Source organism: Coregonus lavaretus (assembly GCF_964263955.1).
Source record: "Coregonus lavaretus genome assembly, chromosome: 32".
NCBI lineage: Eukaryota > Metazoa > Chordata > Actinopteri > Salmoniformes > Salmonidae > Coregonus > Coregonus lavaretus.
Window position 1 is genome coordinate 35,323,352 of NC_140019.1, and position 27,297 is coordinate 35,350,648.

A 27,297-nucleotide genomic window follows, 5' to 3' on the forward strand; every position below is an offset into this window, starting at 1 on the left:
TCAGTTTAACGAGGGCATGTTTGGCAGCATGAGTGAAGGAGGCTTTGTTGTGAAATAGGAAGCCGATTCTAGATTTCACTTTGGATTGGAGATGCTTAATGTGAGTCTGGAAGGAGAGTTTACAGTCTAACCAGACACCTAGGTATTTGTAGTTGTCCACATACTCTAGGTCAGACACGCCGAGAGTAGTGATTCTAGTCGGGTGGGCGGGTGCCAGCAGCGTTCGATTGAAGAGCATGCATTTAGTTTTACTATTGTTTAAGAGCAGTTGGAGGCTACGGAAGGAGTGTTGTATGGCATTGAAGCTCGTTTGGAGGTTTGTTAACACAGTGTTCAATGAAGGGCCAGATGTATACAAAATGGTGTCGTCTGCGTAGAGGTGGATCTGAGAGTCACCAGCAGCAAGAGCGACATCATTGATATACACAGAGAAAAGAGTCGGCCCAAGAATTGAACCCTGTGGCACCCCATAGAGACTGCCATAGGTCCAGACAACAGGCCCTCCGATTTGACACATTGAACTCTATCTGAGAAGTAGTTGGTGAACCAGGCAAGGCAGTCATTTGAGAAACCAAGGCTATTTAGTCTGCCAATAAGAATGCGGTGGTTGACAGAGTCGAAAGCCTTGGCCAGGTCGATGAAGACGGCTGCACAGTACTGTCTATTATCGATCGTGGTTTTAATATCGTTTAGGACCTTGAGCGTGGCTGAGTTGCACCCATGACCAGCTCGGAAACCGGATTGCATAGCGGAGAAGGTACGGTGGGATTCGAAATGGTCGGTGATCTGTTTGTAAACTTGGCTTTCAAAAACTTTCGAAAGGCAGGGCAGGATGGATATAGGTCTGTAACAGTTTGGATCTAGAGTGTCACCCCCTATGAAGAGGGGGATGACCGCGGCAGCTTTCCAATCTCTGGGGATCTCAGACGTTACGAAAGAGAGGTTGAACAGGCTAGTAATAGGGGTTGCGACAATTTCGGCTGCTAATTTTAGAAAGAAAGGGTCCAGATTGTCTAGCCCAGATGATTTGTAGGGGTCCAGATTTTGCAGCTCTTTCAGAACATCAGCTGTCTGAATTTGTGTGAAGGAGAATCTAGGGGGGCATGGGCAAGTTGCAGCAGAGGGTGCAGAGCTGGTGGCCGGGGTAGTGGTAGCCAGGTGGAAAGCATGGCCAGCCGTAGCAAAATGCTTGTTGAAATTCTTGATTATTGTAGATTTATCAGTGGTGATAGTGTTTCCTAGTCTCAGTGCAGTGGGCAGCTGGGAGGAGGTGCTCTTATTCTCCATGGACTTTACAGTGTCCCAAAACCTTTTGGAGTTTGTGCTACAGGATGCACCTTTCTGTTTGAAAAAGCTAGCCTTTGCTTTCCTAACTGCTTGTGTATATTGGTTCCTAACTTCCCTGAAAAGTTGCATATCGCGGGGGCTATTCGATGCTAATGCAGTACGCCACAGGATGTTTTTGTGCTGGTCAAGGGCAGTCAAGTCTGAGGAGAACCAGGGGCTATATCTGTTCTTAGTTCTGAATTTTTTGAATGGGGCATGCTTATTTAAGATTGAGAGGAAAGCACTTTTAAAGAACAACCAGGCATCCTCTACTGACGGAATGAGATCGATATCCATCCAGGATACCTGGGCCAGGTCAATTAGGAAGGCCTGCTCGCTGAAGTGTTTTAGGGAGCGTTTGACAGTGATGAGGGGTGGTCGTTTGACCGTGAACCCATTACGGACACAGGCAATAAGGCAGTGATCGCTGAGATGCTGGTTGAAGACAGCGGAGGTGTATTTAGAGGGTAAATTAGTCAGGATGATATCTATGAGGGTGCCCATGTTTACGGATTTAGGGTTGTACCTAGTAGGTTCCTTGATAATTTGTGTGAGATTGAGGGCATCTCGTTTGGATTGTAGGATGGCCGGGGTGTTAAGCATATCCCAGTTTAGTTCACCAAGCAGTACGAACTCTGAGGATAGATGGGGGGCAATCAATTCACATATGGTGTCCAGGGCACAGCTGGGGGCTGAGGGGGGTCTGTAGCAAGCGGCAACAGTGAGAGACTTATTTCTGGAAAGGTGGATTTTTAGAAGTAGGAGCTCAAAAAGGCTATCTCTACAGTAGATTGCAACTCCACCCCCTTTGGCAGTTCTATCTAGACGGAAAATGTTGTAGTTGGGGATGGAAATTTCTGAATTTTTGGTGGCCTTCCTAAGCCAGGATTCAGACACTGCTAGAACATCAGGGTTGGCGGAGTGTGCTAACGCAGTGAATAACTCAAACTTAGGAAGGAGGCTTCTGATGTTAACATGCAAAAAGCCAAGGCTTTTATGGTTACAGAAGTCAACAAATGATAGCTCCTGGGGAGTAGGAGTGATACTGGGGGCTGCAGGGCCTGGGTTAGCCTCTACATCACCAGAGAAACAGAGGAGGACTAGAATAAGGATACGGCTAAAGGCTTTAAGAACTGGTCTTCTAGTGCATTGGGTACAGAGAATAAAAGGGGCAGATTTCCGGGCGTTGTAGAATAGATTCAGGGCATTATGTACAGACAAGGATATGGAAGGATATGAGTACAGTGGAGGTAAACCTAAGCGTTGGGTAACAATGAAAGAGATAGCATCACTGGAGGCACTGATTGAGCCGGTCTCCGCGTGTATGGGGGGTGGAACAAAGGAGCTATTTGAGGCAGTTTGACTTGGGGCTCTACAGTGAAATTGTATAATAAGAACTAACTGGAACAGCAATAGGCAAGGCATATTGACATGGGAGAGAGGCATAAAGCAATCACAGGTGTTATTCGAGAGAGCTAAGACAACAACTGGTAATGGCGATGAAAGTTTGGGCTGAGGCTAAACAGATAAAACAGGACAGGGTACCGTGTAAAGGAACAGTCCAGCAGGCATCAGCTGTGCAGCTGAGTGATCATAAGGTCCAGTGAACAGCAATGTGAGTCTGAGAGCAGTTTGTATTGGTGCTACAGCACAGGTGATCAGGAAGCACGGCTGTTGAATTGCGTGTGCTAGCGGGCCGGGGCTAGCAGATGGATCTTTGTGGTTGTCGCAACGGGAAGCCTGTTGAAACCACAGACGATTACGTCGGCAGACCAGTCGTGATGGATCGGCGGGGCTCCGTGTCAACACTAGGAGGTCCCGTCCGGTTGACAGAGAGGTAGATAGCCGGGAGATGGGCCTGACTCGAGGCTAGCTCAAGGCTGATTAGCCAACCACAGCATCCATTCGGTTGCAGCTAGCTAGTTGAGATGATCCGGTGTTAAAGGTCCAGTGATTCAGTGATTCCGGTAGAAAATCCGATATGTTCTGGGTCGATAACGAGCTGTGCAGACTGGCCGATAATAGTCCAGGCTAGAGCTGGCTGGTAGGTAGTGCAGGTCACGGACAATGGTGAAAAAACTGCTGACGGTGGCTAATAGCAAGTAGCTAGTTAGCTGGCTACTCCCGTCCGGTAGACAGAGAGGTAGATAGCCGGGATATGGGCCTGGCTCGAGGCTAGCTCAAGGCTAACCGGAGCTTGCTTCGGGGGCAGTGGTGATTAGCCAACAGCAACATCCATTCGGTTGCGGCTAGCTGGTTGCAACCCAGTGTTAAAGGTCCAGTGATTCAGTGATTCCGGCAGAAAATCCGATATGTTCTGGGTCGATAACGCGCTGTGCAGACTGGCCGATAATAGTCCAGGCTAGAGCTGGCTGGTAGGTAGTGCAGATCCCGGACAATGGTGAAAAAACCGCTAACGGTGGCTAATAGCAAGTAGCTAGTTAGCTGGCTACTCCCTTCCGGTAGACAGAGGTAGATAGCCGGGATATGGGCCTGGCTCGACGCTAGCTCAAGGCTAACTGGTGCTTGCTTCGGGGGCAGTGGTGATTAGCCAACAGCAACATCCATTTGGTTGCAATCCAGTGTTACGGTCCAGTGATTCAGTTATTCCTGCAGAAAATCAGATGTTCTGGGTGAAAACCGCTAACGGTGGCTAATAGCAAGTAGCTAGTTAGCTGGCTAGCTAGTTTCAACTGGAGATTCTAGATAAAAGGTAAGTAAATATTAGAATCCGTTCCATATTGAGTGAGGCGGGTTGCAGGAAAGTATATTTAGTAGAAGGATGAAAAGTGTGATAGGGAAATATATACAACAAAATACAAAAAAATGAAAAAAACTGGCTATTTACACGGACACACAACAGAGTACACGACCGCACTGCTACAGGCCATCTTGAGCCTGTGTAGGGATCAGATCTGTCTTATTTTTAACAGAAAAGTTGTTTGATTTAGTTGTTGTTTTTTGGTAGTTTGGTATTCTTTTTTAAAAATATTTTTAACTTTGTTCCATTTTAGGGAATCCTGTTTCCATCCCGCACAGTAGGTGGCACCAATATACCATAGAAGAAGACTTCTATTGGCCAATGACGACCTATGGCTATGCACTGCTACTGTAAGTGGAGGTGGAGTACACAAGTTGCAGTACCTCGTCTTCGCCAACAGGTTGCACTGCGTGTTGTAAACATTGAGATCTCCATTTTGTATGTTTTTCCTAGAGGTTAGCGCTTACTTTCCTTTTGGCTGTGAACGACACAGCTAATTCCGTGATTTTCCTGATGCAATTTTATACCTAACACATTGAAGTGGATTGGATGATCCGATTGATTACTTGCTTATTCGTGTCCTGATACGATTCGCAAGGAGAACGCAATCAGATGTTTTCGTGTTTCTAGCCCGTTTGCAAGCAAAATAACACCACAATGTCAGACGATGCATGGAGTCACATCAACTACCAAACGCCTGAGGGGTAGGCAAACGCTTTAGATTTAGTGGTGTATTTGATTTTAAAGTAATAATGTGCATACATTCATTTGGAATTAATAACCAGAGATTGGTTGTTAGCTACTAGCTAACTAGCTCAACATGTCACTCAACGACATTTGGGGGGGACGCATTTACAGGCGCTAGCTAACTTAACGTGAGCTAAGTTACTTGGCTAGCTAGCTAGCTTGCGGTTACAAAATAGAAGAACACGCGGGTTAATTAGTTAGGTTGCATAAATACTTATTTCAATAAATACGCCATTAAATTATACTTTTTTTTCTGTTGCTTTCAAATAATTAAGTCAAGCAAGGGAATAGTTCGCCACTTAGCTAGGTAGTTAACTAGCTCCCACGAAGGGCGCTCGCCACAGCAGCAGGGGGGCCAACTTCATAGAACTGATGAAGTGTGTACAAATTAACTTAACACATCACATGTGTAATATCATTTTAGCTAAATCATTTAAAAGTAGATAGCTATTATTCATTCATTTAGAACGTAATAGTTGGAAAACTGTTGAAGATAAAGCAACTAGGTATAACTTGCCACGTGTGTAGTATGTTTGATACATGTCCATGCATGTTTATATTAGCCTACATGTGGCAGACACCAATGTAGCGCCTCACCAGGGGTATATTTATTATGCCGATTCTGTTGCAAAATGTTTTGCAACAGAAATGGGTTTAATCCAAACCGAAAACATTTTGCAATGAAGTATTTTGGACAAATTCAGGTAGGTCCCTCCCGGCTTTGTTCTGTTTGTTTCTGTTAGGTATTTAAACAGTAAACTGTTTCCATTTCGAATACACCCTAGAATCCATGCTAACGACATTATCCGCTCCTTTTCCCCTCTCTCTACCCAGGATCATAAGATGGGTCAAGGAGGAGTGAAGAAGAGCAGGAGTAACAAAAACAACAGCAGAGTTAAGTGCCATCTGAGCCAAAACCCCTCTGAGGGAACCCTCCTCACCTGTGCTCCCAGCAGTGCCATGTATGTTGCCTTGGCAACCACCATCTCGCCTTGTTCCTTCTGTCCAGCCAACTGATGCAACCAGTTCAGTAACAGACCTCAGCCTCCTTCGCAGCCACCACCTCCGTGGGCCTCTACCTGGAAGACCCAGAGCCTCCCACCACAAAGGTACTGCTACTTATTTGTTGCACTGACTCTACCCCCACACTCTGGACTCTACCCACACACTCTGGACTCAAATCAAATTTGAAAAAAAGTCACACGCGCCGAATACAACAGGTGTAGACCTTACCGTGAAATGCTTACGTAAAAGCCCTTAACCAACAATGCAGTTCAAGAAATAGCAAAGCTGTCATCAAGGCAAAGGGTGGCTATTTGAAGAATCTCAAATATAAAATCAATGTTGATTTGTTTAACACTTTTTTGGTTACTATGTTTCCATATGTGTTATTTAATAGTTTTGATGTCTTCACTATTATTCTGCAATGTAAAAAATTTAGAAAAACACTTGAATGAGTAGGTGTGTCCAATCTTTTGACTGGTACTGTAGGTATTACAGACTCGGTCAGGGAGAGGTTGAAAATGTCAGTGAAGACACTTGCCAGTTGGTCCGCGCATTCTCGGAGTATACGTCATGGTAATCCATCTGGCCCCGCAGCATTGTGAATGTTGACCTGTTTAAAGGTCTTGCTCACATCGGCTACGGAGAGCGTGATCACACAGTAGTCCGGAACAGCTGGTGCTCTCATGCATGCTTCTGTGTTGCTTGCCTCGAAGCGAGCATAAAAGGCATTTAGCCCATCTGGTATGCTCGCGTCACTGGGCAGCTCGCGGCTTGGTTTCCCTTTGTAGTCCGTAATAGTTTATAAGCCCTGCCACAATCTTAGTCCTTTATTGATGCTTTGCCTTTTTGATGGCTAGAGCATAGTGCGATTTCTTATAAGCATCCGGATTAGTGTCCCGCTCCTTGAAAGCGGCAGCTCTAGCCTTTAGCTCGGTGCAGATGTTGCTTGTAATCCATAGCTTCTGGTTGGGATATGTATGTACGGTTATTGTGGGGACGTCGTCGTCTGCGCTTATTGATGGAGCCGGTGACTGATGTGGTATACTCCTCAATGCCATTGGATGAATCCTGGAACATATTCCAGTCTGTGCTGGCAAAACAGTCCTGTAGCGTAGCATCCGCGTCATCTGACCACTTACGTATTGAGCGAGTGACTGGTACTTCCTGCTTTAGTTTTTGCTTGTAAGCAGGAATCCGGGGGATAGAATTATGGTCAGATTTTCCAAATGGAGGGCGAGGGAGAGCTTTGTACGCTTCTCTGTGTGTGGAGTAAAGGTGGTCTAGAGTTTTTTTCCCTCTGGTTGCACATGTGACATGCTGGTAGAAATGAGGTAAAACGATTTCAGTTTGCCTGCATTAACATCCCTGACCACTAGGAGCGCCACTTCTGGATGAGCATTTTCTTGTTTACTTATGGCCTTATACAGCTCGTTGGGTGCGGTCTTAGTGCCAGCGTTGGTTTGTGGTGGTAAATAGATGGCTACGAAAAATATAGATGAAAACTCTCTTGGTAAATAGTGTGGTCTGTAGCTTATCATGAGGTACTCTACCTCAGGCGAGCAATACCTCGAGACTACCTTAATATTAGACATCGCTCACCAGCTGTTATTGACAAATAGACACACACCCTCACCCCTCATCTTACCAAACGTAGCATTTCTTACCTGCCGATGCACGGAAAACCCAGCCAACTGTATATTATCTGTGTTGTCGTTCAGCCACGACTCGGTGAAACATAAGATATTCAAGTTTTTAATGTCCCGTTAGTAGGATAGTCTCGAACGGAGCTCATCCAGTTTATTCTCCAGTGATTGCATGTTGGCCAATAGAACGGATGGTAAAGGCGGGATAGCCACTCTGGACTCTACCCCCACACTCTGGACTCTACCCCAGCACTCACACATACTTACACATAACATGCACATACATGCATACTGATGCCTCACACACTTTCACACTCACCACATACACTGCTACTACAGTCTATTATCTATCCTGTTGCCTAGTCAATTTACCCCTAACTACATGTACAGTACATAGCTACCGCAATTACTTCAACTCAGTACTGGTACTCCCTGTATATAGCCATGTTATTACCTGGTACTCCCTGTATATAGCCATGTTATTACCTGGTACTCCCTATATATATCCATGTTATTACCTGGTACTTCCTGTATATAGCCATGTTATTACCTGGTACTCCCTATATATATCCATGTTATTACCTGGTACTCCCTGTATATATCCATGTTATTACCTGGTACTTCCTGTATATAACCATGTTATTACCTGGTACTCCCTGTATATAGCCATGTTATTACCTGGTACTCCCTGTATATAGCCATGTTATTACCTGGTACTCCCTATATATCCATGTTATTACCTGGTACTTCCTGTATATAGCCATGTTATTACCTGGTACTCCCTATATATATCCATGTTATTACCTGGTACTTCCTGTATATAGCCATGTTATTACCTGGTACTCCCTGTATATATCCATGTTATTACCTGGTACTTCCTGTATATAGCCATGTTATTTGCTGCTCCCTATATATAGCCATGTTATTACCTGGTACTCCCTATATATATCCATGTTATTACCTGGTACTTCCTGTATATAGCCATGTTATTACCTGGTACTCCCTGTATATAGCCATGTTATTACCTGGTACTTCCTGTATATAGCCATGTTATTACCTGGTACTCCCTATATATAGCCATGTTATTACCTGGTACTTCCTGTATATAGCCATGTTATTACCTGGTGCTCCCTGTATATAGCCATGTTATTACCTGGTACTCCCTATATATATCCATGTTATTACCTGGTACTCCCTGTATATAGCCATGTTATTACCTGGTACTCCCTGTATATAGCCATGTTATTACCTGGTACTCCCTGTATATAGCCATGTTATTACCTGGTACTCCCTATATATAGCCATGTTATTACCTGGTACTCCCTATATATATCCATGTTATTACCTGGTACTTCCTGTATATAGCCATGTTATTACCTGGTACTCCCTGTATATATCCATGTTATTACCTGGTACTCCCTGTATATAGCCATGTTATTACCTGGTACTCCCTGTATATAGCCATGTTATTACCTGGTACTCCCTGTATAGATCCATGTTATTACCTGGTACTCCCTGTATATAGCCATGTTATTACCTGGTACTCCCTGTATATAGCCATGTTATTACCTGGTACTCCCTATATATAGCCATGTTATTACCTGGTACATCCTGTATATAGCCATGTTATTACCTGGTACTCCCTGTATATAGCCATGTTATTACATGGTACTCCCTATATATATCCATGTTATTACCTGGTACTTCCTGTATATAGCCATGTTATTACCTGGTGCTCCCTGTATAGAGCCATGTTATTTTTACTCATTATTTTTATTAATTATTCCCTGTGTATTCCTTGTGTCACTATTTCAATATATTTTTAAAATCTTCTCTTTAACTCTGCATTGTTGGAAAAAGTAAGAATTTCACTTAGTAGAAAACAGCATTTCACTGTTGTCTACGAAGCATGTGACAAAAACAGTTTGGGAATGGGTCGTTGCCATTTCAGTTCAGTAATGCAGGAATTTTTTCTCTCAGAAGTTTTGAGAAGAATTGGGATGTCGGGTTACTTCCTGAATTGACTGAATTGAAATGGTATTAATAAAATATTTATTCTTATCTAATCTCAGGTTAGTACAAAGGACCAGAGAACCGAGGCCCAGCAGCTCCTTCCCCAGCAGACTAACACCTCCCTGGGCATCGGACTCTTCACCCTTGGGGATACCTTCTCCCACCTGGAAGTCAGCATCGCTCACACCCAGCATGGACTCCCTGATAGGGGACTTGGACCCCAACCTGTTCCCCATGTCCATGAGGACAGAGACGGACTTCTCCCGGGACCAGGACCCTGTGGATCAGGAAGGGTACATTGGAAAAGACCAGAAACTGTTCAACGACAACACTATGGATCTCCTCCAGGACTTTGAGCTGACAGGCTCCCCCTCAGACTTTTACGTAGGGGACGACGCCTTCCTCTCCTCCCTGGCTGATGGCTCTTTCCTGGGGGATGAGAGCCAGGATCGTGGGGTGTCCAGCTCCACATCCAAGCCAGCTGCTAGTACCACCAACAGTGGTAGTTTTAGTGGTTCCAACACCACCACATTGAATGGTAGCAGTCTACTAGCATGTCAGGATGAATCCAACTCCAGCACCTCTACGACAGCCACAACCCCGACCACCACCACTTCTCCCATGGTGAAGATGGAGAAGGAAGCTGGCTTCATCCAGCTGTGTACTCCAGGGGTGATCAAACAGGAGAAGACGTCGGCCACGCGTAGCTACTCCTGCCAGATGAGCGGTAGTACCGGCTGCTCCACGTCCTCCTCCCCCTCAGAGCTGTCCAGCGCCAGCCCCATCTCCATCTGTGGGGTGAGCACCTCTGGAGGACAGAGCTACCACTTTGGAGTCAACAGCACCATTACTACCAGTGGAGCTTCTCAGCAGAAGGACCAGAAGCCCTCTGTGTTCAGCCTGTATCCTCCACTGGGGACCATAGGAGAGGCTTGGAACAACAGTAGCTATGGGGACGGAACTTCTGGAATACAAGGTCTCTCCAGCCCTACCTCCTCCTTCCCCAGCAGCTATGCCAGGTAAGGAGAAGAATTTAAGCAATGTTGCTAATAAAAAAACAATCCTGTAGTTGGTCTGGTGGTGGTTGTCTGGCCAGCCTGCTGCGGTGCGAGGGTGAGGCTGGTGTCACAGTGCTATGTGGAGAACTGTGGAATAGAACTAGTGTAGCGTACAGACCAAGGCAGACGGGTCAGGGGAGAGATCAGAGAGAGGAGAACATCGCTGGAACATAAAGTAGAAGTGACAGCAGGGCTCTAACAATATTCTTAGAATCCCTTCTTGATTTGGGAACATGTCAAGGCAACTCGGTCCAGTCAGTTGCTCAGTTTGAAACTGAACTGGAGAGGGTTAGAGATGATCCTAGTGTTGTTGTTTTTTTAAAAACTTTTCTTCCCCTCTTTTGCTTGTATCAACATGCCCTAAATCACTTTGTCAACTGTGCAGGGGAATGAAATATCACAGAGGAATAATGTAGCCACTTTCAGTCACCAGCCCAACAAATGTAATCCTGTCTTATCTTTTCAACAGAACTATTGCCTCTAAAGCAGTGGATAGTAGAAAGTGGGTCATGTGTTTCTCTGATATCATAATGGTGTCTTACTGCAGGCTTTAGAAATGCTTGCTACAGAATTGCCACATCTCACAGGCTGCGATCACAAATGGCACCCTATATCCAGAGTCTATGCTCTGGTCAAAAGTAAAGTAGTGCACTATATAGGGAACAGGGTGCCATTTGGGGCACGCATATAGTTCTGGTACAGTAGACCACTGCCACAAAGGACTCTGGGGAATAGAGGCAACAATCAGTGTCTATATAGGCCTAGGCCGATCTCGGGGAATTCCACTTTAAGCTCACAGAGACATGTAATTGTTACATCAACGTCTATGGCCTATTCTACTAGTTGCTTTGTCTGCCTACCCTCTGTTTTCTTAATTACAACTACAGTAATACTAGTATAGACTAGTTATTATATACAGCTATACTAGTATAGACTAGTTATTATATACAGCTATACTAGTATAGACTAGTTATTATATACAGCTATACTAGTATAGACTAGTTATTATATACAGTAATACTAGTATAGACTAGTTATTATATACAGCTATACTAGTATAGACTAGTTATTATATACAGTAATACTAGTATAGACTAGTTATTATATACAGCTATAGTAGTATAGACTAGTTATTAGATACAGCTATACTAGTATAGACTAGTTATTATATACAGTAATACTAGTATAGACTAGTTATTATATACAGCTATACTAGTATAGACTAGTTATTATATACAGCTATACTAGTATAGACTAGTTATTATATACAGTAATACTAGTATAGACTAGTTATTATATACAGCTATACTAGTATAGACTAGTTATTAGATACAGCTATACTAGTATAGACTAGTTATTATATACAGCTATACTAGTATAGACTAGTTATTATATACAGTAATACTAGTATAGACTAGTTATTATATACAGTAATACTAGTTATTATATACAGTAATACTAGTATAGACTAGTTATTGTATATCAATTTATTTATAAAGCCCTTTTTACTTCAGCAGATGTCACAAAGTGCTATACAAAAACCCAAAACAGCAAGCAATGCAGATGTAGAAGCACGGTGTCTAGGAAAAACTCCCTAGAAAGGTAGAAACCTAGAGAGGAACCAGGCTCTGAGGGGTGGCCATGGCCACGGGGGGCGGGAGGGTCGGGAGACACTGTGGCCCCGTCCGATGATACCCCCGGACAGGGCCAACCAGGCAGGATATAACCCCACCCACTTTGCCAAAGCACAGCCCCCACACCACCAGAGGGATATCAACAGACCACCAACCTACTACCCTGAGACGAGTATAGCCCACGATCTCCTCCACTGCACGAGCCAGAGGGGGCGACAAACCGGACAGGAAGATCACGTCTGTGACTCAACCCATTAAAGTGACGCACCCCTCCTAGGGACGGCATGGAAAGCACCAGTAAGCCAGTGACTCAGCCCCCGTAATAGGGTTTGAGGCAGAGAATCCCAATGGAGAGACAGGAACCGGCCAGGCAGAGACGGCAAGGGCAGTTCGTTGCTCCAGTTCCTTGCCGTTCACCTTCGCACCCCTGGGCCAGACTACACTCAATCATAGGACCTACTGAAGAGATGAGTCTTCAGTAAAGACTTAAAGGTCGAGACCGAGTCTGCGTCTCTCACATGGATAGGCAGACCATTCCATAAAAATGAGCTCTATAGGAGAAAGCCCTGCCTCTAGCTGTTTGCTTAGAAATTCTAGGGACAATAAGGAGGCCTGTGTCTTGTGACCGTAGCGTACGTGTAGGTATGTACGGCAGGACCAAATCAGAGAGATAGTTAGGAGAAAGCCCATGTAATGCTTTGTAGGTTAGCAGTAAAACCTTGAAATCAGCCCTAGCCTTAACAGGAAGCCAGTGTAGAGAGGCTAGCACTGGAGTAATATGATCACATTTTTTGGTTCTAGTCAAGATTCTTTAGTCAAGATTCGTTAATTTTTTTTAGACTGTACAACCATCAAGATTAATTGTCAGATCCAACAGAAGATCTCTTTGTTTCTTGGGACCTAGAACTAGCATCTCTGTTTTGTCCGAGTTTAAAAGTAAAACATTTGCCGCCATCCACTTCCTTATGTCTGAAACACATGCTTCCAGGTTAGGAAATTTGGGGCTTCACTATGTTACATCGAAATGTACAGCTGTGTGTCATCTGCATAGCAATGAAAGGTAACATTGTGTTTCCGAATGACATCACCAAGAGGTAAAATATATAGTGAAAACAATAGTGGTCCTAAAACGGAAACTTGAGGAACAACTTACAATTGATTTGTCAGAGGACAAACCATCCACAGAGACAAACGGATATCTTTCCGACAGATAAGATCTAAACCAGGCAAGAACTTGTCCGTGTAGACCAATTAGGGTTTCCAATCTCTCCAAAAGAATGTGGTGATCGATGGTGTCAAAAGCAGCACTAAGGTCTAGGAGCACGAGGTCAGATGCAGGTCTGACGCCATTAAAGGGTAATTTACCACCTTCACGAGTGCAGTCTCAGTGCTATGATGGGGTCTAAAACCAGACTGAAGCGTTTCGTATACATTATTTGTCTTCAGGTAGGCAGTGAGTTGCTGCGCAACAGCTTTTTCAAAAAATTTTGAGAGGAATGGGAGATTCGATTTAGGCCAATATAGTTTTTTTACATTTTCTGGGTCAAGGTTTGGCTTTTTCAAGAGAGGCTTTATTACTGCCACTTTTAGTGAGTTTGGTTCACATCCAGTGGATAGGGAGCCATTCATTATGTTCAACATAGGAGGGCCAAGCACAGGAAGTAGATCTTTCAGTAATTTAGTTGGAATAGGGTCCAGTATGCAGCTTGAAGGTTTAGAGGCCATGACTATTTTCATGAATGTGTCGAGATATAGGATAAAACAACTTGAGTGTCCTAGGTCCTGGCAGTTTTGTGCAGACTCAGGACAGCTGAGCTTTAGAGAAATATGCGGATTCAAAGAGGAGTCCGTAATTTGCTTTCGAATGATCATGATCTTTTCGTCTAAGAAGTTAATGAAGTCATCACTGCTGAAGTGAAAGGCATCCTCTCTTGGGGAATGCTGCTTTTTAGTTAGCTTTGCCACAGTATCAAATATACATTTTGAATTGTTCTTATTCTCCTCAATTAGGTTGGAAAAATAGGATGATCGAGCAGCAGTGAGGGCTCTTCGATATTGAACTGTACTTTCATTCCAAGCCAGTAGGAAGACTTCCAGTTTGGTGGAGTGCCATTTCCGTTCCAATTTTCTGGAAGCTTGCTTCAGGGCTCAGGTATTTTCTGTATACCAGGGAGCAAATTTCTTGTGACATGTTTTTAGGGGTGCGACTGCATCTAGGGTATTACGCAAGGTTAAATTTAGATCCTCAGGTAGGTCGTTAACTAATTTTTGTACTCCGACGGTCTTGAGTAGGTGGAGGGAGTCTGGAAGGGCATCTGGGAATCTTTGGGTTGTCCGAGAATTTATAGCACGGCTTTTGATGATCCTTGGTTGAGGTCTGAACATATTATTTGTTGCGATTGCAAACGTAAGAATAAAATGGTGGTCCGATAGTCCAGGATTATGAGGAAAAACATTTAGATCCACAATATTTATTCCATGGGACAAAACTAGATCCAGGGTATGACTGTGGCAATGAGTAGGTCCGGAGACATGTTGGACAAAACCCACTGACTTGATGATGGCTCCGAAAGCCTTTTGGAGTGGGTCTGTGGACTTTTCCATGTGAATATTAAAGTCACCAAAAATGTGAATATTATCTGCCATGACTACAAAAAGTGATTGAGTAGGCTGCATAGATTTCATGACTAGAAGCTCAAAAGATGAAAACGCAGTCATTTTTGGTGGGTAAATTGAAATTTGCTATCGTAAATGTTAGCAACACCTCCACCTTTGTGGGAGGCGCGGGGGATATGGTCACTAATGTAACCAGGAGGACAGGCCTCATTTAACACAGTAAATTCATCAGGCTTAAGCCATGTTTCAGTCAGGCCAATCACATCAAGATTATGATCAGTGACTAGTTAATTGACCATAACTGCCTTGGAAGTGAGGGATCTAACATTAAGTTGCCTTATTCTGATATGTGAGATATCACAATCTTTTTCAATAATGACAGGAATGGAGGTCTTTATTCCAGTGAGATTGCTAAGGCGAACACCACCATGTTTAGTTTTTCTCAACCTAGATCGAGGCACAGACACGGGCTCAATGGGGATAGCTGAGCTGACTACACTGACTGTGCTAGTGGCAGACTCGTTCTAGCTAATTTACACGCTGAAGCTATGTTGCTCTTGGTGACCTCTGACTGTTTCATCCTAACATCGTTGGTGCCGACGTGGATAACAATATCCCTGTACTCTCTACACTCGCCAGTTTTTGCCTTAGCCAGCACCATCATCAGATTAGCCTCTACGTCGGTAGCCCTGCCCCCTGGTAAACAGTGTTTGATCACTGGATGATTCTTTTTAAGTCTAATATTGCAGGTAATGGAGTCGCCAATGACTAGGATTTTCAATTTGTCAGAGCTAATGGTGGGAGGCTTCGGTGGCTCAGACCCCGTAACGGGGGGGAGGAGAGACCTGAGAAGGCTCGGCTTCTGACTCCGACTCGTTGCTTAATGGGGAGAACCGGTTGAAAGTTTCTGTCGGCTGAATGAGCGACACCGGTTGAGCATGCCGACAGCATTTCTTTCCAGAAGCCTTGAGAAAATTGTCCGGCTGCGGGGACTGTGCGAGGGGATTTATACTACTATCTGTACTTACTGGTGGCACAGACGCTGTTTCATCCTTTCTTACACTTAAATTACCCTCGCCTAACGACTGCATCTGAAGTTGTGCTTGCAGCACGGCTATCGTCACCATAAGGCAATAGTTCTCCTGTATATTATGAGTACAGCGACTGCAATTAGATGGCATAGTGTTAATGTTACTACTTAGCTTCGGCTGGTGGAGGTCCTGTAGAACCACGTCCAGATAAAGCGTCCTGTAGAACCATGTCCAGATAAAGGGTCCAGTAGAACCATGTCCAGATAAAGGGTCCAGTAGAACCATGTCCAGATAAAGCATCCTGTAGAACCATGTCCAGATAAAGGGTCCAGTAGAACCATGTCCAGATGAAGCGTCCTGTAGAACCATGTCCAGATGAAGCGTCCTGTAGAACCATGTCCAGATAAAGCATCCTGTAGAACCATGTCCAGATAAAGGGTCCAGTAGAACCATGTCCAGATAAAGGGTCCAGTAGAACCATGTCCAGATAAAGGGTCCAGTAGAACCATGTCCAGATAAAGCATCCTGTAGAACCATGTCCAGATAAAGGGTCCAGTAGAACCATGTCCAGATAAAGCATCCTGTAGAACCATGTCCAGATAAAGGGTCCAGTAGAACCATGTCCAGATAAAGCATCCTGTAGAACCATGTCCAGATAAAGCGTCCAGTAGAACCATGTCCAGATAAAGGGTCCAGTAGAACCATGTCCAGATAAAGCATCCTGTAGAACCATGTCCAGATAAAGCGTCCGTGGTGAAAAATTTGAATGAAAAAAGTAGAGCGAGGAAAACAAATAACTAAGACGTTGGTAGAATGTGTTAAATGAAGATTGATTAAACTGTAAAAATAAAAAATAAAAGTTAAAACCGCCAAGTTTGGCAGGTAGCCAAGTAGCAACAAACAGCACAGCAGCACGGAGACTAGTGACGCAAAACGGAAGTGACGAAATAGCAAGACTACAGTTAGGTCTACACCTACACTAGTATAGACTAGCTATTATATACAGTTAGGTCTACAGCTATACTGCACTGAACAAAAATATAAATGCAACATGTAAAGTGTTGGTTCCGTGTTTCATGAGCTGAAATAAAAGATCCCAGAAATTTTCCATACTCACAAAAAGCTTATTTCGCACAAATTTGTTTACATCCCTTTTAGTGAGATTTTCGCCATTGCCAAGATAATCCATCCACCTGACAGGTGTGGCATATCAAGAAGCTGATTAAACCGCATGATCCAATGTTCCGTCTAAGCTGCCACACAGAAGAAATATCAGCCCCGCGCAGAAAAGCACGAGATTGAACTTCACTCAACTATCTAGAGTTTTTCCTGTTAGTTAACACTATCAACGTTTCCCTTCTACTTTGGGTATTGTGATCGAGTCAACGCAATATTAGCCACTTTCAATGCAACATATCGAAGCAAAACAAACTATGCATGAGATTTTGTTGTATGCGGATCGCGTAGTAGGATTCTATTGCATTGACAGGCATGACTCAGGCCTGTACTCTATGCAGACCGGTGCGCCATAACTAATCAGAGCTGCAGTAGGCCTTTATGCAAATAGACCATTGCCATATATGGATCTGTGCCATTCACTTTGATAGTTAGTGGGTTATAAACCCAGTTATAGATCATTTGTAGTCAGCAATAGTGATTGCTTCCTACAAGAGCACAAAACGTGTACATTTCTAGACATCTTTGAAAAGCGAGTCAGGTAATGTTTTTATTTTTTTAAGGGGCATTGTTGTATTTTGAGACTGGGTTGAATAAGCTAAGTAGCCAATAGGCAGAGGGTAGCGTAATTTGTCTGATTCTCTGTAATAATGGTATGGGAATAATGATGCATTTTATTTTGTTAAGTGGTTTCTTTCATCAATCACAACACCATTTTCAGTCACCTCCTTGTCTGAAGGACAACTGGATAAAGAGGTTTTAAATGCCACGCCCTGCATGTTTTTTTCAAATGTCTCATGGAATGTAGGCCTACATTGAACACCACACATTGGCTGCTACTGTAGGCTGAATGATAGAACAGCTATTTCCATGTTAAAATGTTATGGGATGCATTTTCTCCATTGTTTTTGATGGTAGGCCACTATGGTAGACCTACATTATGATCAAATAGCCACAGTAGCCTACTTGGCCACTGTTAAAACTGTAACTTTAGTGTTTACAGTAAACGCGTGCTGGAAGTTGCACAGAAATTTCACAACGTTCAAGTCTGCGCTCAGCAGACACATTTTTTTTGAGGGAACATTGATCATTACACAGGTACATCTTGTGCTGGGGACAATAAAAGGTCACTCTAAAGTTTTGTCACACAACACAATGCCACAGATGTCTCAAGTTTTTTGAGGGAGTGTGCAATTGGCATGCTGACTGCAGGAATGGCCTCCAGAGAATTGAATGTTAGTTTCTACCATAAGCTGCCTCCAATGCATTTATGATACTTTTCTATTAGTTCTAGTTCAACAGACAAACTCAATCAAGCGCAGATAAAGTATTAGAAATTATTTTGAATATTATTTGAACCCATGCAGGTCTGACTTCACTGTATGAGTGATGTGACTACAGTCAAAGCCAGCCTTGCCCAGCCCACAGGATAGGGGTTGAGGTGTTGGATTCATTCAACAATACAATGCTGATGATTAATTAATTGAATGAATGGATGAAGTTTGTTATTGTCCTTCAGAAGGGAAATTCTTTCCTAGTAGGAAAGAGGTTGGAGACCAGTGGACAAAGACGTTGTGGGATGAATGAGTCGACCTGTATACAATATACTATTGCTGTTAAGTTATTAATTATGATAGGCTTAGTAATGTGGACTTTATCTACTCACACACAGCTACCACCTTGCCTACAATCTTTGCAGCTCAAAGTTAATTTACAGTAAGAATGTAAGAAACAATAAAACAGTGTTAACAATAGCAATAGATGCTGCATGTTAACCACTTCATGGGACCTTATACTTTTACAGTAGCCTACTCTGGAGATGGGCAATATGGCCTAAACACCATTTCTCAACAACAACAAAAAATCTAAATTCAGGACGATTCTCGATTATATACAGTTGCGGCCAAATATTTTGGCACCCTTGCACTTTCCCTTAAATCAAATTATTGGCACCCCGCAGCTAGTACTTGGTTGCACAGCCTTTCCCAAGATAACTGTAGACAAATGCTTGTTGTAGCCATCAATGAGATTTCTTCACCTTTTCTACTGACAATTTGTCCCTCTTTTCAGCAGAAAACTGCTCTAAATCTTCAATGTTTGAGGGGTGCCCTCCACCAACTGCTGTTGTCAGATCTCGCCATAGGTTTTGGGTGTGATTCAGATCCGGACACTTCGCTGGCCACTCCAGAACAGCCCAGCATCTCTTCTTGAACCATTCCTGGGTGCTTTTTCATGTGTGTTTGGAGTCGTTGTCCTGCTGGAAGACCAATAACCTTAAATGGAGACCCAGTTTTTGGATTCTGGGTTGATCATTGGATGTCATGATTCCTTGTGCATGTTCAAGGCCCCCAGTACCAGAGGCGGCAAAGCAATCCCACACCATTATCAAACCTCCCCCTTCTTTGATTACAGGGAGGGTGTTCTTTTCATTGAATGCTTCATTTGGTGGTCAGTAAACACATCGCTGAGTGGCCGGGGACTTTAATGCAGATAAACTTAAATCCGTTTTCTACCAGCATGTCACATGTACAGCTAGAGGAAAAATAACTCTAGACCACCTTTACTCCACACACAGAGATGCGTACAAAGCACTCCCTCACCCTCCATTTGGAAAATCTGACCATAATTCTATCCTCCTGATTCCTGCTTACAAGCAAGAACTAAAACAGGAAGTACCAGTGACTTGCTCAATACGGAAGTGGTCAAATGACGTTGATGCTACGCTACAGGACTGTTTTGCTAGCACAGACTGGAATAGGTTCCGGGATTCATCCAATGGCATTGAGGAGTATACCACCTCAGTCACCGGCTTCATCAATAAGTGCATCGACGACGTCGTCCCCACGATAACCGTACGTACATATCCCAACCAGAACCCATGGATTACAGGCAACATCCGCACCAAGCTAAAGGCTAGAGCTGCCGCTTTCAAGGAGCGGGACACTAATCCGGATGCTTATAAGAAATCGCACTATGCTCTAGCCATCAAACAGGCAAAGCATCAATACAGGACTAAGATTGAACCCTACTACACCGGCTCTGACGCTCGTCGGATGTGGCAGGGCTTGCAAACTATTACGGACTACAAAGGAAAACCCAGCCGCGAGCTGCCCAGTGACGGTCTAAATGCCTTTTTATGCTCGCTTCGAGGCAAGCAACACTGAAGCATGCATGAGATCACCAGCTGTTCTGGACGACTGTGTGATCACGCTTTCTGTAGCCGATGTGAGCAAGACCTTTAAACAGGTCAACGTCACAAGGCCGCAGGGCCAGACGGATTACCAGGATGTGTACTCTGAGCATGCGCGGACCAACTGACATTTTCAACCTCTCCCTGACCTTTCAAGCAGACCACCATAGTCCCTGTGCCCAAGAAAGAGAATGTAACCTGCCTAAAAGACTACCGACCCGTAGCACTCACGTCTGTAGCCATGAAGTGCTTTGAAAGGCTAATCATGGCTCACATCAACACCATTATCCCAGACACCCTAGACCCACACAAATGTGCATATGCCCCAACAGATCCACAGATGATGCAATCTCTATTGCACTCCACACTGCCCTTTCACACCTGGACAAAAGGAACACCTATGTGAGAATGCTGTTCATTGACTACAGCTCAGCGTTCAACACCATAGTGCCCTCAAAGCTCATCACTAAGCTAAGGACCCTGGGACTAAACACCTCCCTCTGCAACTGGATCCTGGACTTCCTGACGGGCCGCCCCCAGGTGGTAAGGGTAGGTAACAACACATCCGCCACGCTGATACTCAACACGGGTGCCCCTCAGGGGTGCGTGCTCAGTCCCCTCCTGTACTCCCTGTTCACTCATGACTGCATGGCCAGCCATAACCCTCGAGTTACACCAGTCAAATTGCCAGGCTTAGAGGTTCCAGGCCTGATCTATTCATTCTATTACTGTGTGCTGCTGCATTGTGGTGGGCGTTGCATAGGCAACCGAAGACTCGTGTGCTACAACACCTTGCTTGTTTCAGCAAGAAGCAACAAAGTTTCATCACGTTGTTAAGAGTCCATGATCACCGACAACGACGAGACAGCCTATAGGCAGGAGTTCAGAGACCTGGCCGTATGGTGCCAGGACAACAACCTCTCCCTCAATGTGATCAAGACAAATTAGATGATTGTGGAGTACAGGAAAAAGAGGAGGACCGAACACGCCCCCATTCTCATCGACAGGGCTGTAGTGGAGCTGGTTGAGAGCTTCAAGTTCCTTGGTGTCCACTTCACCATCAAACTAACATGGTTCAAGCACACCAAGACAGTCGTTAAGAGGGCACGACAAAACCTATTCCCCCTAAGGAGACTGAAAAGATTTGGCATGGGTCCTCAGATCCTCAAAAGGTTATTCAGCTGCATCATCGAGAGCATCCTGACTGGTTGCATCACTGCCTGGTATGGCAACTGCTCGGCCTCCGACCGCAAGGCACTACAGAGGGTAGTGCGCACCGCCCAGTACATCACTGGGGCCAAGCTTCCTGCCATCCAGGACCTCTATACCAGGCGGTGTCAGAGGAAGGCCCAAAAATGTATCAACGACTCTAGCCACCCTAGTCATAGACTGTTCTCTCTGCTACCGCACAGCAAGTGGTACCAGAGCGCCACGTCTAGGTCCAAGAGGCTTCTAAACAGCTTCTACCCCCAATCCATAAGACTCCTGAACATCTAATCAAATGGCTACCCAGACTATTTGCATTGCCCCCCCCCCCCCCCCCCCCCCCCCCCCACCCCCCTTTACGCTGCTGCTACATGTACATATTACCTCAATTACCTGGACTAACCTGTGCCCCCGCACATTAACTCGGTACCGGTACCCCCTGTATATAGCCTCACTATTGTTATTTTACTGCTGCTCTTATATTGTATTTTTTGTGTGATTCCTTTTTTTTTGGGGGGGGGGGGGGGTATTCTTTCTTAACTGCATTGTTGGTTAAGGGCTTGTAAGTAAGCATTTCATTCTTAACTGCATTGTTGGTTAAGGGCTTGTTAGTAAGCATTTCACTGTAATGTCTACACCTGTTGTATTCGGCACATGTGACAAATAAAATTTGATTTGATTTATCGAAGCAAAAAAAACACTGAGTTTCAATATAAAGCACCCTTGTCAATAATACACAGCTGGACTCACCTGCTCCCGCTCTCTCCCGTTGTGTTATTTACCAACAAACACATGACTGGCTCAGCTGTTCTGGGGAACTACAGTAAGCTTTATAATGTAGAATAATGTGACAGGTGAAATGAAGATCGCGATCTGCTTTATCTCCTAATGTATTGCACAAGTTGACTGCAGGTATTTACTTAAAAAGTAACAACAAATATTAACATTTATTGAAAAACTTCTAAGAAATAGTTTCAACGGTATTGACGGTATTGAAAATTCATCCCGTGGCTATTTCCAAATACCACGGTATAAGGTACAGTGGGGAAAAAAAGTATTTAGTCAGCCACCAATTGTGCAAGTTCTCCCACTTAAAAAGATGAGAGAGGCCTGTAATTTTCATCATAGGTACACGTCAACTATGACAGACAAATTGAGAAGAAGAAAAATCCAGAAAATCACATTGTAGGATTTTTTATGAATTTATTTGCAAATGATGGTGGAAAATAAGTATTTGGTCACCTACAAACAAACAAGATTTCTGGCTCTCACAGACCTGTAACTTCTTCTTTAAGAGGCTCCTCTGTCCTCCACTCGTTACCTGTATTAATGGCACCTGTTTGAAGTTGTTATCAGTATAAAAGACACCTGTCCACAACCTCAAACAGTCACACTCCAAACTCCACTATGGCCAAGACCAAAGAGCTGTCAAAGGACACCAGAAACAAAATTGTAGACCTGCACCAGGCTGGGAAGACTGAATCTGCAATAGGTAAGCAGCTTGGTTTGAAGAAATCAACTGTGGGAGCAATTATTAGGAAATGGAAGACATACAAGACCACCGATCTGGGGCTCCACGCAAGATCTCACCCCGTGGGGTCAAAATGATCACAAGAACGGTGAGCAAAAATCCCAGAACCACACGGGGGGACCTAGTGAATGACCTGCAGAGAGCTGGGACCAAAGTAACAAAGCCTACCATCAGTAACACACTACGCCGCCAGGGACTCAAATCCTGCAGTGCCAGACGTGTCCCCCTGCTTAAGCCAGTACATGTCCAGGCCCGTCTGAAGTTTGCTAGAGTGCATTTGGATGATCCAGAAGAGGATTGAGAGAATGTCATATGGTCAGATGAAACCAAAAATAGAACCTTTTGGTAAAAACTCAACTCGTCGTGTTTGGAGGACAAAGAATGCTGAGTTGCATCCAAAGAATACCATACCTACTGTGAAGCAAGGGGGTGGAAACATTATGCTTTGGGGATGTTTTTCTGCAAAGGGACCAGGACGACTGATCCGTGTAAAGGAAAGAATGAATGGGGCCATGTATCGTGAGTGTGTCTGTGTATCTGATGAGTGGTATATGAGTATGGTTTAATTTGTGTGCCTGTCTGGCTGCGGTGACATGCGTCTCAACCTGTGTGACATTTTAGCGGTTTGCCGTTAGCTGAGTCCCAGCCCTCGCCCTCCAAGCTTGGCCCCCAGGTCATCAACCTGCCTTCTCACGCAATGCTGCCGAACCACAGGCACAGCAGACACTGATGGGACTGGTCCTGGCTGGCGGTCTGTGGGTGCGTTACAGGTCAACTTCATTGCAGCTGCAGCAGATTGATGATATCATATTCATGTGGTTCCACTTCCTCCAGAGATGTTATTGACTTGGTCAGGTGTTGTGAGATCAGCTGTAGTTAAGACGGTCTGGAACACACCTTTTATGTAAGCTTGGCCTCAGGGTTTGGGCTGTTCCTGGGTGTCTCTGTCATTAGCTGTTACAAGCTGGCAATAATACCTTATGACACGCTCGTCTTTCAGCTCTGTTTTGATTCTTAACCTTCCTGTGAAATGACTTCATGCTTCACCCTTATAGCCTATGACTCAGCTGTCTGAAATGGTACCCTATTCCCTATATAGTGCACTACTTTGGACCCTATTTTTACATCAGCAGCAGAGGTCACGTTAGCTTTCAGCAATTAGCATTTTCAAAATGCAGACTGTAAATAAAATCTGCCTTTTTAAGCCATTTCACCTGCGTTTTTATATTGAAATGTTTCTTCAATAGTGATCAGTCACGTGAAACTATAGTTTTTCTTCACGCAACATACAGTGGGGAGAACAAGTATTTGATACACTGCCGATTTTGCAGGTTGTCCTACTTACCAAGCATGTAGAGGTCTGTAATTTTTATCATAGGTACACTTCAACTGTGAGAGACGGAATCTAAAACAAAAATCCAGAAAATCACATTGTATGATTTTTAAGTAATTAATTTGCATTTTATTGCATGACATAAGTATTTGATCACCTACCAGCCAGTAAGAATTCCAGCTCTCACAGACCTCTTAGTTTTTCTTTAAGAAGCCCTCCTGTTCTCCACTCATTACCTGTATTAACTGCACCTGTTTGAACTCGTTACCTGTATAAAAGACACCTGTCCACACACTCAATCAAACAGACTCCAACCTCTCCACAGTGGCCAAGACCAGAGAGCTGTGTAAGGACATCAGGGATAAAATTGTAGACCTGCACAAGGCTGGGATGGGCTACAGGACAATAGGCAAGCAGCTTGGTGAGAAGGCAACAACTGTTGGCGCAATTATTCTAAAATAGAAGAAGTTCAAGATGACGGTCAATCACCCTCGGTCTGGGGCTCCATGCAGATCTCACCTCGTGGGGCGTCAATGATCATGAGGAAGGTGAGGGATCAGCCCAGAACTACACGGCAGGACCTGGTCAATGACCTGAAGAGAGCTGGGACCACAGTCTCAAAGAAAACCATTAGTAACACACTATGCCGTCATGGATTAAAATCCTGCAGCGCACGCAAGGTCCCCCTGCTCAAGCCAGCGCATGTTCAGGCCCGTCTGAAGTTTGCCAATGACCATCTGGATGATCCAGAGGAGGAATGGGAGAAGGTCATGTGGTCTGATGAGACAAAAATAGAGCTTTTTGGTCTAAACTCCACTCGCCGTGTTTGGAGGAAGAAGAAGGATGAGGATGAGAATGCAAATTAATTACTTAAAAATCATACAATGTGATTTTCTGGATTTTTGTTTTAGATTCCGTCTCTCACAGTTGAAGTGTACCTATGATAAAAAATTACAGACCTCTACATGCTTTGTAAGTAGGAAAACCTGCAAAATCGGCAGTGTATCAAATATTTGTTTTCCCCACTGTAAATGAATGCAACATATTCGGCAGAAAATAGCTTCACGTTTCATCAGAAGTGCAACGCTATTTGGCTGGCAGCCACACATAAGTAAATTAGCTTACAATTACATTTTAAAAAATTGCAGAGACGATGCATGTCCATCTGATTTCTCATGTTTATTATAGAAAGAATGTAGCCAGCTACATTTCCTAATGTTTTGCTTCAATTTAGCCCAATGTTGCTTTTTAACTTGCTACCGGAGAACAACTACACTGAAGTAGTCTGCTGATCGAATGGCTGCTCGTGAATGCGGGAGTTTGATTGGTCAAGACGAGGGCACATATATATAATCCGAGTAGAAAATAACAAAATGTGTCCTTTTTTAAATTCATGATTTGGAGCGAACCGTGACTGACGGCGAGCAGAAATTACAATAAGAAGAATTTTAGACCTTTGTTTACAAACGCAACAAGATATTTTTGCTGTGTTTTTTTAAATCTTTCCTGTGTTTATTGAGACCTCTGTCACAAAGTGCTTTAAAGATACTCAGCCTAAAGCCCCAAGGAGCAATGCAGAGGCAGCAGTATAGTGTGTGCTTGGCACACATGGTTCAGTTTGGAAGATTAGTGATGGGTCAATACAGCCATTGTCTCTTCCTTCTCTTGTGAAAGCCACTCCCGCATTGTGACCTTCTGAATTGTTTGTTTGATGGGTTGTGTGGTGTAGGCCTATCTTATCTCATCTCCTTTTCTCATGAAATACACTCCCTCATTGTGAACTTGTAATTTGTGACACAAACATGACGTGACCTGCTCGTTGACAAGGAAGTGATTGGACAGCGGAGTCACTGGCCACCTTCCGGAGACACTTGAAACCCTACCTCTTTCAGGAATACCTGGGATAGTATAAAAGTAATCCTTCTACCCACCCCCACATTTTTTTTTTTTTTTATGAATAAAAAAAACAATATATATATATATATAAAACAAATTAAAATTAAAAATATAAAATTTTAAAATTATAAAAATATATATATTTTTTAATTGTAAAGTGGTTGTCCCACTGGCTATCATAAGGTGAATGCACCAATTTGTAAGTCGCTCTGGATAAGAGCGTCTGCTAAATGACGTAAATGTCAGTAGACTGGGGAGATAGTAGACTGGGGAGATAGTAGACTGGGGAGTAAATGAATAGTCTGCGCGGCAACTCCTTTATTAATTTCCTTGAAATGTAGACTTATTTACGAGACATGCCCGGTCATATTCTACACCCAAAGCATGGACGTCACCAGGATCTGGCTTTCAGGGCTTTAGCCCCGAATGGTTTTGGGTCAGCCCCAAATCTTTTGGGTCAGCTGAATGAACCACTTAGTTCATAGACCTGTGGTTACGTGACTCCCCAGTCTACCGACTCCCCAGTCTACTATCTCCCCAGTCTACTATCTCCCCAGTCTACCGACTCCCCAGTCTACTATCTCCCCAGTCTACTATCTCCCCAGTCTACTATCTCCCCAGTCTACTGACTCCCCAGTCTACTGACTCCCCAGTCTACTATCTCCCCAGTCTACTGACTCCCCAGTCTACTATCTCCCCAGTCTACTGACTCCCCAGTCTACTATCTCCCCAGTCTACTATCTCCCCAGTCTACCGACTCCCCAGTCTACTCACTCCCCAGTCTACTGACTCCCCAGTCTACCGACTCCCCAGTCTACTATCTCCCCAGTCTACTATCTCCCCAGTCTACTGACTCCCCAGTCTACTGACTCCCCAGTCTACTATCTCCCCAGTCTACTATCTCCCCAGTCTACTGACTCCCCAGTCTACCGACTCCCCAGTCTACTATCTCCCCAGTCTACTGACTCCCCAGTCTACTATCTCCCCAGTCTACTGACTCCCCAGTCTACTATCTCCCCAGTCTACCGACTCCCCAGTCTACCGACTCCCCAGTCTACCATCTCCCCAGTCTACTGACTCCCCAGTCTACTGACTCCCCAGTCTACTGACTCCCCAGTCTACTATCTCCCC

The 27,297-nt window shown here is 44.2% G+C and overlaps 1 protein-coding gene across 3 annotated transcripts in view; it reads left to right on the forward strand.

Moving 5' to 3' along the window:
• The first annotated feature begins 4,527 nt into the window (after window positions 1-4,527).
• The window catches only part of LOC311107876 (glucocorticoid receptor-like), a 57,898-nt gene continuing 35,128 nt past the window's right edge, over window positions 4,528-27,297 (forward strand). For 2 of the 3 annotated variants that reach the window (XM_084150457.1, XM_084150459.1), the window contains exons 1-3: window positions 4,528-4,791; window positions 5,669-5,943; window positions 9,555-10,514. In XM_084150457.1, the coding sequence (XP_084006583.1) occupies window positions 9,688-10,514 (827 nt within the window). In that variant the 5' untranslated portion in view covers window positions 4,528-4,791; window positions 5,669-5,943; window positions 9,555-9,687. Of the gene's footprint in view, window positions 4,792-5,367; window positions 5,539-5,668; window positions 5,944-9,554; window positions 10,515-27,297 lie in introns of those variants that run through there. The other variant, XM_084150458.1, reaches the window with a different exon arrangement.